This window comes from Telmatherina bonti, assembly GCF_933228915.1.
Source record: "Telmatherina bonti genome assembly, chromosome: 21".
Taxonomy (NCBI): Eukaryota; Metazoa; Chordata; class Actinopteri; order Atheriniformes; family Telmatherinidae; genus Telmatherina; species Telmatherina bonti.
Genome location: NC_136630.1, coordinates 29,869,648 through 29,884,654, shown reverse-complemented (window position 1 = coordinate 29,884,654; position 15,007 = coordinate 29,869,648). Strand labels below are relative to the sequence as shown.

Sequence of the window (15,007 nt, the reverse complement as noted above, 5' to 3'; positions counted from 1 at the left end):
TCCCACTATCCAGAGCGGCGATGATCCTGCTTTTCCCAGAAAGGCAGCTCAGAGGACTCTTAGATTTAATAAAACAAAGCTGAAAAATGCAGATGTTTGAGGATTTTTTTAGCAGTTTTTGCACATGGAAGGTGGTAAATGAGAGGACATTCAGGTGCAACAGATCACCTGAACGCTGGTGAAGCTCCACCCCCTGTCAGCTGATAGTCATGTGACTTCACAGTGACCTCACCTCGGCCTGCCGTCTCCTCCCGCCGCTCCTTGTCCTCCTCCGGAACGCTGCTGTCGGATCCTTTCCTCCTGGAGGAGCGGGAGTTTCGCAGCTCTCTCTGCTCCCGCCCACTCCCACCCGGAGAGTGGTGAGACTGACTGAGCGGCTGTTGGAGCGGCTGAGGCTGAGCCTGCGGCTGGGGGGCCCCGGGGCCCTGGGAGCTCTTAGGGCTGGGTCCTGATGAAGCCATGACGGGGCGAGGGCTGTTGGCTTGGGCGCGAGTGTAGTGACCCTGTCAGAAAAACGTTTACTCAGAATCTCCACAAACAGGAAAGATGTGTTCCATTTATGAAGCAAGAAAAATCATCTATTGTCATCTAAATATGGTCACTGCTACAAACACGACATAATATTTACAGATTTACTTCAATTTGTCGTCATTTAAGCTTGTTTATGATGATTTTTATCCTCCAGCTCAGCTGCTCGGCTTTATTCCAGCCGTAGAACGTCTCCTCTTTCCTGGACATTACCGTCAAATTAAGCTCTCTGATTGGTGGAGTGTTTGACAGGAAGTGGTCTCCTAGCTACAGTTGTGCTCATATTTATTCATATTTATATTTTATTAAAGAAGGAAAAAAACAGCTGCCTGTAAAATAAGCTGAAATTGACTAAAGTAATAATAAAAATAAAATTTCATGAAAATCATTACATTATTTTTTAACTCTGGTTCAATAGAAATATCTTTTTTAAAAAAAGCAAATAAATAAGATAATTTATTACATATTCCATCAGTCATAAAGTAATATTTAGTTGAAGAATCCTTTAATGTTTCTGCTCCAGTCAGGTGTTTTCTGTTCCTCTCAGTCAGATTTCTGCACCTGTTGACAGGTATTTTGTCCCACTGTTCAACAGAAAAGTCTCTCATTTGTCCAGGACACATTTGTTTGTTTGTTTTCTTCAACTCAATTAAATGAAAAAATAAAGTATAATAAAAATTTTTTTTTAAAAAGTCTTATATTACTAAATTATATTTTTGCCAATTTTTAGTTATCGTTCCTTTTTAAGTCTCCAGTTATTTGAGAGAATGTTGTAAATTCCGCTTTTCTTTAATGAAAGGGGATGAAGACATATGAGCACAGCTGTAGCGATCCGTCATGGCAGCAGACTGTGACGTGTCCACACAGAAACCACCAGATGGCGATGTGAGCCGGGAATCTGACCTGACGGCGTTCCTCTCTAAGAGCCCATCTCCTCCCGCGCTCAGGAACATCTACGGTCCGTATATCTGCACCCTGTTCTCAGCTTGAGGACTCTAATGAGTCTAAACTGCTGGAAACGTCTGAAATGAGCAGGTTATATCTTCTTCCTGCTCCTTATGAGGAGCGTCTTCCCTCATGTTTTAGTTTAAGGGTGTCTAAACTTATTTTCCTTCTAACAGATCAGCTTGTCTTCCAGGTGAGTCTTTCAGGTCAGTGAAGGTCACATTAAAGGAGGGAAAGTTTGGAACTGAGTCATTCTGCTTCCAGGATGAGAACCGGAACTTTTACCAGGGTGTGAAAACTTTTTAACCCTCCATAAGAGCTCCCAGTCAGAGGGAAAAATCCCTCCTGATGCTCTGACACCTCCAAACCTCCTCTGTGGGTTCTCTTTCAATCTGGATCAATAAGTGTTGATCAGATTCATGTCAGAGATTATGGTATCTGCTGGACCTCTTGCTCTGATTGGCTGCCGGCATCCTGTGGCGTGACCCTGATAACCCTCCCTGGACGCATTTATCTGGTGAAGATCTAAACACTCTGAAACAGTAGCGGACCTGGAGGGTTAGTGGCAGGTAGAGGGGCGGGCGTGTGTGTGTGTGTGTGAGGGGGGGGGGTACCTGAGAGTTGCCAGTGGTCCCGCCGGGTCTCCCTCCAGCCATCTTTAATGTACCAAAAAAACACAAAAAAGAAAGAATAAAAGAGAAAAAAAGAGAGAGATGATGTTTATGAGTGCGGGACCAGGATTGGCTGCTCAATGTGCGGTTCATCTGTGTGTGTGTGTGTGTGTGTGTGTGTGTGTGTGTGTGTGTGTGTATGTGTGTGTGTGTGTGTATGTGTGTGTTCGGGTTTCAACAGTAAAAAAAACAAACAAACAGAAAAACAAAACAAAAACAAAGCAGGAAAAAAAGAAAATAAAAACAACAAACTTATCATCAGCTGATGCAACAGAGCAACGGAAGGAGCTGATTGGTTATCAGAGCAGCTGACAGCGTCCGAACATCAGACGGGAAAAACACACACACACACACACACACACACACACACACACACACACACACACACAAACTCTTGATTCACCACACACTCCATTCTTTCTTCTTTTATCAGAGTAGTGACCATTAGATGAAATATGAATTTTTATAAAAACATTTGAGACCAATGAAAGAGAGGATTAAACACGTTAAATAATAATAAAATAATGATTAAATCATATTAATAAATAAATTAAATGGTTTATTAATGAATAATCACATAAATAAATATCCAATAACTGACTGAGAAATAGAGATAGAGAAAGAGAGGGATAGATAGACAAATAGACAGATAGATAGATAGATAGATAGATAGATAGATAGATAGATAGATAGATAGATAGATAGATAGATAGATAGATAGATAGATAGATAGATAGATAGATAGATACTGTTGAGGCCACCGATGACTCAAACAAACAAAAAGAAGAAAAAAACATACAAAATAAGAAATAAAACAGAAATCTACAACAACATAAACAAATCTTGAAATAGGATGAAGAATTATTTCAGGTTCAGAACGTTTAAAACGAAAGACGTGTGATAAACGATGTGCGACACGTAGAATGACTGAAACACACTGCGGGGGATGAAAGCAGCAGGGGGAGTGTGCCCCCCCCCGTTATCTGTCTGCAGGAGATTTCCTGCATCTCAGTCTGCTGTGTGACCAGCAGCCTTCACCAACATACCGCTACTGTTCAGCTCTCACTGCCTCCACAAGGACAGAGAACTTTGTTCTGGCTCTCCAGGCTGCAAGATCGAGGAAAAGCTTGTTGCACCGTCCGTAAGGAGATTCGGCCGCCACAGGGCGGGGATTATTGCAACGCACAGCAACTGTCCGCGTTAACCCCGCCCACCTCACATGTTCCACCAATCACACAACAGTTCTCGAAGTCCTGCTCGGATGATGGAGCTGCAGGACGCCAAGCAGAACGCCATGGCGTTATTTTGTTCTCGTGGCCGTGAGAACAAGAAAAAATTCTTGTTTCTAGTGGAGTGTGTGTGTGTGTGTGTGTGTGTGCGTGTGTGTGTGTGTGTGTGTGTGTGTGTGTGTGTGTGTGTACTCACATGGGCAGCGTTGCTGTTCTGACTGGACCGTGACCTTCGTCTGGAGGTGATGCCGATGTTTTCTCCTTTCAGCAGAGAGTGGACCACATCATCCAGAAAGGTCATCTGGACCATCGACGGATCCACGTTCTGAGGTTCGAGCACCTGAACGCAGCACAACACAGAACCCTGAACACAACCTGTCCCCCCAACATGCCACGTCCCCAATTACACAACATACCACGTCCCTCAACACGTTACGTCCCCCCAACACACCACATCCCCCCAACACACCACATCCCCCCAACACACCACATCCCCCCAACACACCACATCCCCCCAACACACCACATCCCTCAACACGTTACGTCCCCCCAACACACCACATCCCCCCAACACACCACGTCCCTCAACACGTTACGTCCCCCCAACACACCACATCCCCCCAACATGCCACGTCCCCAATTACACAACATACCACGTCCCTCAACACGTTACGTCCCCCCAACACACCACATCCCCCCAACACACCACGTCCCTCAACACGTTACGTCCCCCCAACACACCACATCCCCCCAACACACCACATCCCCCCAACACACCACGTCCCTCAACACGTTACGTCCCCCCAACACACCACATCCCCCCAACACACCACATCCCCCCAACATGCCACGTCCCCAATTACACAACATACCACGTCCCTCAACACGTTACGTCCCCCCAACACACCACATCCCCCCAACACACCACGTCCCTCAACACGTTACGTCCCCCCAACACACCACATCCCCCCAACACACCACGTCCCTCAACACGTTACGTCCCCCCAACACACCACATCCCCCCAACACACCACGTCCCTCAACACGTTACGTCCCCCCAACACACCACATCCCCCCAACACGCCACGTCCCCCAAACACAAAATCTCCCCCCAACACACCACATCCCCCCAACATGCCACGTCCCCAATTACACAACATACCACGTCCCTCAACACGTTACGTCCCCCCAACACACCACATCCCCCCAACACGCCACGTCCCCCAAACACAAAATCTCCCCCCAACACACCACATCCCCCCAACATGCCACGTCCCCAATTACACAACATACCACGTCCCTCAACACGTTACGTCCCCCCAACACACCACATCCCCCCAACACGCCACGTCCCCCAAACACAAAATCTCCCCCCAACACACCACATCCCCCCAACATGCCACGTCCCCAATTACACAACATACCACGTCCCTCAACACGTTACGCCCCCCCAACACACCACATCCCCCCAACACGCCACGTCCCCCAAACACAAAATCTCCCCCCAACACGCCACGTCCTTCAACACACCACGTCCCTGAACACACCACGTCCCTGAACACACCACGTCCCCCAATATGCCACGAACCCCAACACACAGCACATCACCTTCCTGAACACACCACGTCCCCCAACACACCACTTCCCCAAACATACAACACACCACGTCCCCCAACACACCACTTCCCCAAACATACAACACACCACGTCCCCCAACACAACACGTCCCTCAACACAAGACGTCCCCCAACACACTACGTCCCCCAACACACCATGTCTCCCACACACCACATCCCCCAACACGCCACGTCCCCCAACACGCCACGTCCCCCAGACACAAAATCTACCCCCAACACACCACGTCCTTCAACACACCACGTCCCTGAACACACCACGTCCCCCAATATGCCACGACCCCCAACACACAGCACATCACCTTCCTGAACACACCACGTCCCCCAACACACCACTTCCCCAAACATACAACACACCACGTCCCCCAACACAACACGTCCCTCAACACACCACTTCCCCAAACATACAACACACCACGTCCCCCAACACACCACTTCCCCAAACATACAACACACCACGTCCCCCAACACACTACGTCCCCCAACACGCCATGTCCCCTAACACACCACATCCCCAAACACGCCACGACCCCCAACACGCCACATCCCCAAACACACAACACACTATGTCCTCCAACACACCATGTCCCCCAACACGCCATGTCCCCCAACACACATCACCTTCCTGAACACAACACGTCCCCAAACACACAACACACTACGTCCTCCAACACACCACGTCCCCCAACACGCCACGTCCCCCAACACACAACACATCACCTTCCTGAACACAACACGTCCCCAAACACACAACACACTACGTCCTCCAACACACCACGTCCCCCAATACACCACATCCCCCAACACACAACACATCATGTCCCTCAACACACCATGTCCCCCAACACACCATGTCCATCAACACACTACATCCCCCAACACACCATGTCTCCCACACACCACGTCCCTCAACACACCACGTCCCCCAACACGCCACGTCCCCCAACACACAACACATCACCTTCCTGAACACAACACGTCCCCAAACACACAACACACTACGTCCTCCAACACACCACGTCCCCCAATACACCACATCCCCCAACACACAACACATCATGTCCCTCAACACACCATGTCCCCCAACACACCATGTCCATCAACACACTACATCCCCCAACACACCATGACTCCCACACATCACGTCCCCCAACACACCACGTCCCCCAACACGCCACGTCCCCCAGACACAAAATCTACCCCCAACACGCCACGTCCTTCAACACACCACGTCCCTGAACACACCATGTCCCCCAATATGCCACGACCCCCAACACACAGCACATCACCTTCCTGAACACACCACGTCCCCCAACACACCACTTCCCCAAACATACAACACACCACGTCCCCCAACACAACACGTCCCTCAACACAAGACGTCCCCCAACACACTACGTCCCCCAACACGCCATGTCCCCTAACACACCACATCCCCAAACACGCCACGAACCCCAACACGCCACGTCCCCAAACACACAACACACTACGTCCTCCAACACACAACACATCATGTCCCTCAACACACCATGTCCATCAACACACTACATCCCCCACCACACCATGTCTCCCACACACCACGTCCCTCAACACACCACGTCCCCCAACACACCATGTCTCCCACACACCACGTCCCTCAACACACCACGTCCCCCAACACACAACACATCACCTTCCTGAACACAACACGTCCCCAAACACACAACACTACGTCCTCCAACACACCACGTCCCCCAATACACCACATCCCCCAACACACAACACATCATGTCCCTCAACACACCATGTCCCCCAACACATCATGTTCCTCAACACACCATGTCCCCCAACACACCATGTCCATCAACACACTACATCCCCCAACACACCATGTCTCCCACACATCACGTCCCCCAACACACCACGTCCCCCAACACGCCACGACCCCCAACCCGCCACGTCCCCCAACACACAACACATCACCTTCCTGAACACACCACGTACCCCAACACACCACGTCCCCAAACAAGCCACGTCCCTCAACACACCACGTCCCCCAACCCGCCACGTCCCCCAACACACCACGTCCCCAAACACACAACACACCACGTCCCTCAACACACCACGTCCCTCAACACACCACGTCCCCCAACCCGCCACGTCCCCCAACACACCACGTCCCTCAACAAACCACGTCCCCAACACGCCACGTCCCCCAAAACATAACACACTACATCCTCCAACACACCACGTCCCCCAACACACAACACATCATGTCCCTCAACACACCATGTCTCCCACACACCACGTCCCTCAACACACCACGCCCCCCAACCCGCCACGTCCCCCAACACACCACGTCCCTCAACAAACCACGTCCCCAACACGCCACGTCCCCAAACACACAACACACTACATCCTCCAACACACCACGTCCCCCAACACACAACACATCATGTCCCTCAACATGATGTGTTGTGTGTTGTCTCCCACACACCACGTCCCTCAACACGCCACGTCCCCCAACATGCCACGACCCCCAACCCACCACGTCCCCCAACACATCATGTCCCTCAACATGATGTGTTGTGTGTTGTCTCCCACACACCACGTCCCTCAACACGCCACGTCCCCCAACATGCCACGACCCCCAACCCACCACGTCCCCCAACACACCACGTCCTCCAACAAACCACGTCCCTAACATTGCACGTCCCCAACACACATGTCCATCAACACAACACGTCCCTGAATACACCAATCTGGGTTTTGTTTAAGAAAACAGGTTTATCAAATTGTTTTTCTGAATCCAGGTCCTCAGGACCCGGCGCCATGTTTAATACGTATTTCTGCTGCAACACACTTGATTCAGATTACTGAACTTCCTTGTCAAGTCCTTTGCACCCTGTTAACAAGACATTCGTTTCACGCTGCTCTAAACGCAGCTCTGGTTTCAGAGCTGATAAAAGCAGCCCCCAGGAGCAGAGACCTGAAACTGGGTCACCATGGTAACAGCTCACTGCAGCAGAAAGAACCCATCGTGTTGTGGAGCAGCAGTGGAAACTCAGTCCTGCAGGTGTTTCCCTGCTGCAACACACCTGACACACAGCAGGTTTCTTGTGAAGCTCCGTTAACTACACACCGGCCTGAGTCAGGTCTGTTGCAGCAGGGAGACACCTTGAGGAGTTCCTGCCCCTGCTGTAGAGGTCTGGTCGTACCTGGTCGTTCATGACAACCATGTTGCGGCTGAAGAGGTCGTGGTGTGTAATGATGCCAGTGAACCACTGGGTGGCCGAGTCCTGTCGGTACACTCGAACTCGGTATCCATTCAGTGAGTACGGTCCTGCGGGAAAACACCAAACACATCTTGGGTTATGAAAACCATTTCACCGACAGCATTGAAGCGTTCACCGTGGAAACAGTGTGGATAGGAATCTCACCTTGCATAAAAATTTCCTGCACCTTCTGGTCTTTGAGCCAGGCCTTCACCTCTTCGTGGAGCTGAGGGTTGTCTCTTAGCACCGGGTTCTGGCTGTCCACCTCATCCTGAGGGACAAACACACCACATGAGGGGGTTAACAACAGGAACAAACCTGCCGTTTCTTCATCGCTGACGTGTAAAACAACTTCCACATCTCTAAGATCCAGGTTGTATGACATGAACGACAGCTGCTGGAAACAAACTCATGGGAAGGCCAACAGCGTCCATGGGGACTGGAACCGTACGACCAGAAACCACCAGCTGGTGATGAGACCAGATCATGTTAAACCTGAGGCGATGTGGAGGAGGAGTTTCTACACCCATTAGATCTACGGTATGAAGCTGTCACATCCATCCTTCAGAGGAAGGAGCCGTCACCATCATGTCCTTCTCATCTAACTGAGTCCATCCTGGGAGTAAAAAACTAAAAAAAACAAATACGTGGTCCGGCATCATGGCAACAGTTCCACAAACATCATCAGCTGGTAAACAGCTGTTTACCAAGAACACATGACAAGCCGTTATTGTCATGGTTACAACAATCTCAGATACATCAGAACTATCAATTAGGTCATCTCCTGTCTCAGCACAAAGGATTGTGGGTAAACGTGGAGGACAGACAACAGAATCCTTAAAATGTCCCAGAATGAAGGTCGTTTCACTGTGCTATGTCGTCTTATGACACCAGACGTTCTGACACATGATGGTTCTGCAGAGACACGCTATCTGTCCCCGATCCGCTATCTGTCCCCGATCCGCTATCTGTCTCCGATCCGCTATCTGTCCCCGATATGCTATCTGTTCCCCGATATGCTATCTGTTCCCGATCCGCTATCTGTCCCCGATCCGCTATCTGTTCCCGATCCGCTATCTGTCTCCGATCCGCTATCTGTCCCCGATATGCTATCTGTCCCCGATATGCTATCTGTTCCCCGATCCGCTATCTGTTCCCCGATCCGCTATCTGTCCCCGATCCGCTATCTGTCCCCGATATGCTATCTGTCCCCGATATGCTATCTGTCCCCGATATGCTATCTGTCCCCGATATGCTATCTGTCCCCGATCCGCTATCTGTTCCCGATCCGCTATCTGTCCCCGATCCGCTATCTGTCCCCGATCCGCTATCTGTCCCCGATATGCTATCTGTCCCCGATATGCTATCTGTTCCCCGATCCGCTATCTGTCCCCGATCCGCTATCTGTCCCCGATATGCTATCTGTTCCCCGATATGCTATCTGTCCCCGATATGCTATCTGTTCCCCGATCTGCTATCTGTCCCCGATCCGCTATCTGTCCCCGATATGCTATCTGTCCCCGATATGCTATCTGTCCCCGATATGCTATCTGTCCCCGATCCGCTATCTGTCCCCGATCCGCTATCTGTCCCCGATATGCTATCTGTCCCCGATATGCTATCTGTTCCCCGATATGCTATCTGTCCCCGATATGCTATCTGTCCCCGATATGCTATCTGTCCCCGATCCGCTATCTGTCCCCGATCCGCTATCTGTCCCCGATATGCTATCTGTCCCCGATATGCTATCTGTTCCCCGATATGCTATCTGTTCCCCGATATGCTATCTGTTCCCCGATCCGCTATCTGTCCCCCGATATGCTATCTGTCCCCCGATATGCTATCTGTTCCCCGATCCGCTATCTGTCCCCGATATGCTATCTGTTCCCCGATCTGCTATCTGTCCCCGATCTGCTATCTGTCCCCGATCTGCTATCTGTCCCTGATCCGCTATCTGTCCCCGATATGCTATCTGTTCCCCGATATGCTATCTGTTCCCCAATATGCTATCTGTCCCCGATATGCTATCTGTCCCCGTTATGCTATCTGTTCCCCGATCTGCTATCTGTCCCCGATCCGCTATCTGTCCCCGATATGCTATCTGTCCCCGATATGCTATCTGTTCCCCGATCCGCTATCTGTCCCCGATCCGCTATCTGTCCCCGATCCGCTATCTGTCCCCGATATGCTATCTGTCCCCGATATGCTATCTGTTCCCGATATGCTATCTGTTCCCCGATATGCTATCTGTTCCCCGATATGCTATCTGTTCCCCGATATGCTATCTGTTCCCCGATCCGCTATCTGTCCCCCGATATGCTATCTGTCCCCCGATCCGCTATCTGTTCCCCGATCCGCTATCTGTCCCCGATCCGCTATCTGTCCCCGATATGCTATCTGTTCCCCGATATGCTATCTGTTCCCCGATATGCTATCTGTTCCCGATCTGCTATCTGTCCCCGATCCGCTATCTGTCCCCGATATGCTATCTGTTCCCCGATATGCTATCTGTTCCCCGATATGCTATCTGTTCCCCGATATGCTATCTGTTCCCCGATATGCTATCTGTTCCCCGATATGCTATCTGTTCCCGATCTGCTATCTGTCCCCGATATGCTATCTGTCCCCGATCCGCTATCTGTCCCCAATCCGCTATCTGTCCCCGATCCGCTATCTGTCCCCGATCCGCTATCTGTCCCCGATCCGCTATCTGTCCCCGATCCGCTGTCTGTCCCCGATCCGCTATCTGTTCCCCCATCAGCTGTCTGTCCCCCCTATCCGCTATCTGTCCCCCCATCAGCTGTCTGTCCCCCCTATCCGCTATCTGTCCCCCCTATCCGCTATCTGTCCCCCCATCAGCTGTCTGTCCCCGCTATCCGCTATCTGTCCCCCCATCAGCTGTCTGTCCCCCCATCAGCTATCTGACCCCCCTATCCGCTATCTGTCCCCCCATCTGCTATCTGTCCCCCCATCCGCTATCTGTCCCCCGATCAGCTGTCTGTCCCCCCTATCCGCTATCTGTCCCCCCATCAGCTATCTGACCCCCCTATCCGCTATCTGTCCCCCCATCTGCTATCTGTCCCCCCATCCGCTATCTGTCCCCCCATCCACTATCTGTCCCCCGATCCGCTGTCTGTCCCCGATCCGCTGTCTGTCCCCGATCCGCTATCTGTTCCCCCATCAGCTGTCTGTCCCCCCTATCCGCTATCTGTTCCCCCATCAGCTGTCTGTCCCCCCTATCCGCTATCTTTCCCCCGATCCGCTATCTGTCCCCCGATCCGCTATCTGTCCCCCCTATCCGCTATCTGTCCCCCCTATCCGCTATCTGTCCCCTATCCGCTATCTGTCCCCCCTATCCGCTATCTGTCCCCCAATCTTAAGGCAGCCACATGGTTGCCATGGCTACCAGGTGTTCTACACAGCCTGGTCATTCTGCAGAAATTACCATCTTTGTGTGAAAACAATCTTGTTCATGTTTCAGTCCCACCTTTAGCACAGCTCTCCGTTCACCATGACAGACCAGAGCAGCTTCCTCTTCACTGCTGAAGACTCAGTCCGTCTGTCCTAACTAGAGGACGAGGGATGATGCTGATTATTCTGAGTGCACCTAAACCTTTCTGTTTAAGAATGCTCCCAAACAGGAAGCGGTGCCGTCACAAGTCATTCTTCTGAACCACTGAGAGGTTTGTGTGTGTGTGTGTGTGTGTGTGTGTGTGTGTGTGTGGTCACACTGCTGAGTCAGCACTGACTGTTTCATTATCTGCCTCCTGGTCGCCGGTCTCTGCACACACAGCTTCCACAGGAACTGAGCTGTAGCCTGATCTCTGAACACTGACTTCATTGTACAGGCTTTGCCAACGAGATGGAAGCTGTGTCCTCCTGCCTCGTCTTCCTGTCCAACTGGACAACAGATAGTTTTACAGCTCTGTGTAATTCTCAGCTCGTCTGCAGAATGTGCACCTCTGTGATTCTGGATGAGGCTTGAAGTGCTGGAAACTTAACCTCCACTGGCATCAGATATCAGCTGGTTGTCCATCAAGTAGTAAACAAGTCAGTCAGCCTATTTTACACATGGACTAGGTTACTAGCTCAGCTCAGCTCCACATCAGAGTGTGTTTACACACTTCTAAAGACCCACAACTCAGGATGTCACGGTTATAGCCATGCTTGGTATGATTAATGTCAGAGAAATAATCCAGATTGTTCTACATTCATTCATTTTCCTTCAACTTTTATTTATTTTTATCTTTAAACGTCAACATGTCAATTTAGTAGAACAAAGTAACACAAATCTCATCTGCTGGGCGGAATAAATAATTCCTACATATTAACTCTGGATTTCTCCCAGAAACCAGATGAAAAGGCAACAGGACCTCCTCCTGGATTTCTATCTGGACCCTTACCTGGACCTCTATCTGGACCCCTCCCCGGTCCTCATCAAACAAAGACATCTTGGACCAGATAAACTACCCATTTATTGTAAGGTTCAATAAATCATTCAGATAAATAACATCATTTATTCCAATTAAGGAGCATTTATCCTCAACCGATCAACGTCAATGACACAAAGCTGCTGCCACACATGCTAGCTGTCCGGATGTCCCAGTTCCCACTGCTCCAGACACCCACCCTCTCAGCCATCCAGAAAAGATGTCACCAGTATTTACAAAGTAAATTCTCACAATTATTCCTCAGGTATCAGTTTCATTTACCACCCTCCTAAGGCATCAGACGACAGTGGTCACTTCCAAAGACTGCCATACAGATTCTCATTTTTCAGCTTCTTCTACACGTACGCATATCTTGGAAAACTTCGGCTCAGCTCAAAACTTTCAAACATTCAGAGAATTTTAATCCTCTAAATGGGAGTTTGATCACTTGATGTTGCTGCTTTGCTCTCACTTTTGGACAAAAATGTCCCATTAAACCAGCATTTTTTCAATCCAACAAGCCAAAATAATTCCAAATGATGCACAAGATTAAATGTTCTCTTAATGTTCTCAAAGTTCTACATCCAGGATCAGATCAGCGGCAGCGTCACTGGAAAACAAAAGCAAACGAGACTGAATACACAAAGAGCTGAAAAGCGTCTCAGAAAACCTTTAAATGACTGATTGTCATGATGTCCACCTCTCTTTACCGTAAAGTCAGTTCAATAAGTCTCCGGGTTATTTCAGCTGGTTTCTATGAAAAGAATCGTACAAATCCGGCACCAAGATGAGATTTTATCTGCCGTAATATGAACCAGAAGCTCGGTGAACGAAGCTCAGCCATAACCAGATGTCCAGGAGTAGTCTGCAGGTGAGACAGCAGCAGCAGAACTCCCCTCTGAAACACAGAACCAACAACACGGTCTCCGTCCTGCTGTTTGTGCTGAACAACAGTCATCCATCGTGCTGGTACTGAGGGGAACACAGTGTTCCTTACAGAACAACACAACAAGCTGTTCAGCTGCAGAGCCTCATAGCAGGACAGATGACTGCTGTCAGACTGCCAGCTGGGTCTGGATTGACAGATGAACAGTCCAGTCTAAACCTTAAAGTTTCACAGTAAAGTCCTCCTTCAGATCCACACGTCCTGACAGAACGGATCCTTATAGACCGAGAATGAACCTCTATTCATTCTCTTAAACCATTTTCAGTCTCAGATTGATCTGCAGAATCAAACCTGATCATAGTCTGACAGAAAAAGCCTTCACTTCAGGTCAGTTATTTAATCGCCCCACTGACACTTAAAAACTCTGCTAGATCTCCCCAAGCTCTCTTCTGTCATAATCAGCGTCTCAGAAACAGCAGTGTGTAACTCTGTGATGGATATGGGAGCCTTCAGCTGATCTATGGAGGTTTTCCAGAATTTCTATCTTATTGTAATTATTACTATATTTCTGCATTGAAACATCACGTCTGCATGGAAACAGTAGGTCTGCATGGAAACATCACGTCTGCATGCAAACGTCACGTCTGCATGCAAACGTCACGTCTGCATGGAAACGTCACGTCTGCATGGAAACGTCACGTCTGCATGGAAACGTCACGTCTGCATGGAAACGTCACGTCAGCATGCAAACGTCACGTCTGCATGGAAACGTCACGTCTGCATGGAAACGTCACGTCTGCATGGAAACGTCACGTCTGCATGGAAACGTCACGTCAGCATGCAAACGTCACGTCTGCATGCAAACGTCACGTCAGCATGCAAACGTCACGTCAGCATGCAAACGTCACGTCTGCATGGAAACGTCACGTCTGCATGGAAACGTCACGTCTGCATGGAAACGTCACGTCTGCATGGAAACGTCACGTCTGCATGGAAACGTCACGTCTGCATGGAAACAGTACGTCTGCATGGAAACGTCACGTCTGCATGGAAACGTCACGTCTGCATGGAAACAGTACGTCTGCATGGAAACGTCACGTCTGCATGGAAACAGTACGTCTGCATGGAAACATCACGTCTGCATGGAAACGTCACGTCTGCATGCAAACGTCACGTCTGCATGGAAACGTCACGTCTGCATGGACACGTCACGTCTGCATGGAAACGGTACGTCTGCATGGAAATGTCGCGTCTGCATGGCAACAGTACGTCTGCATGGAAACGTCACGTCTGTATGGAAACAGTACGTCTGCATGGAAACAGTACGTCTGCATGGAAACGTCACGTCTGTATGGAAACAGTACGTCTGCATGGAAACAGTACGTCTGCATGGAAACGTCACGTCTGCATGGAAACGTCACGTCTGCATG

General features: G+C 49.9%; 1 protein-coding gene across 1 annotated transcript in view; it reads right to left on the bottom strand.

The window, feature by feature from the left end:
• jmjd1cb (jumonji domain containing 1Cb) overlaps window positions 1-15,007 on the bottom strand; it is a gene marked incomplete at its 5' end in the record, with an annotated part of 139,834 nt that overhangs the window by 24,699 nt on the left and 100,128 nt on the right. The window contains 5 exons of the mRNA XM_079260522.1: window positions 233-503; window positions 2,088-2,129; window positions 3,570-3,713; window positions 8,205-8,329; window positions 8,427-8,532. Coding sequence (XP_079116648.1) covers window positions 233-503; window positions 2,088-2,129; window positions 3,570-3,713; window positions 8,205-8,329; window positions 8,427-8,532 — 688 coding nt within the window. The remainder of the gene's footprint in view (window positions 1-232; window positions 504-2,087; window positions 2,130-3,569; window positions 3,714-8,204; window positions 8,330-8,426; window positions 8,533-15,007) is intronic.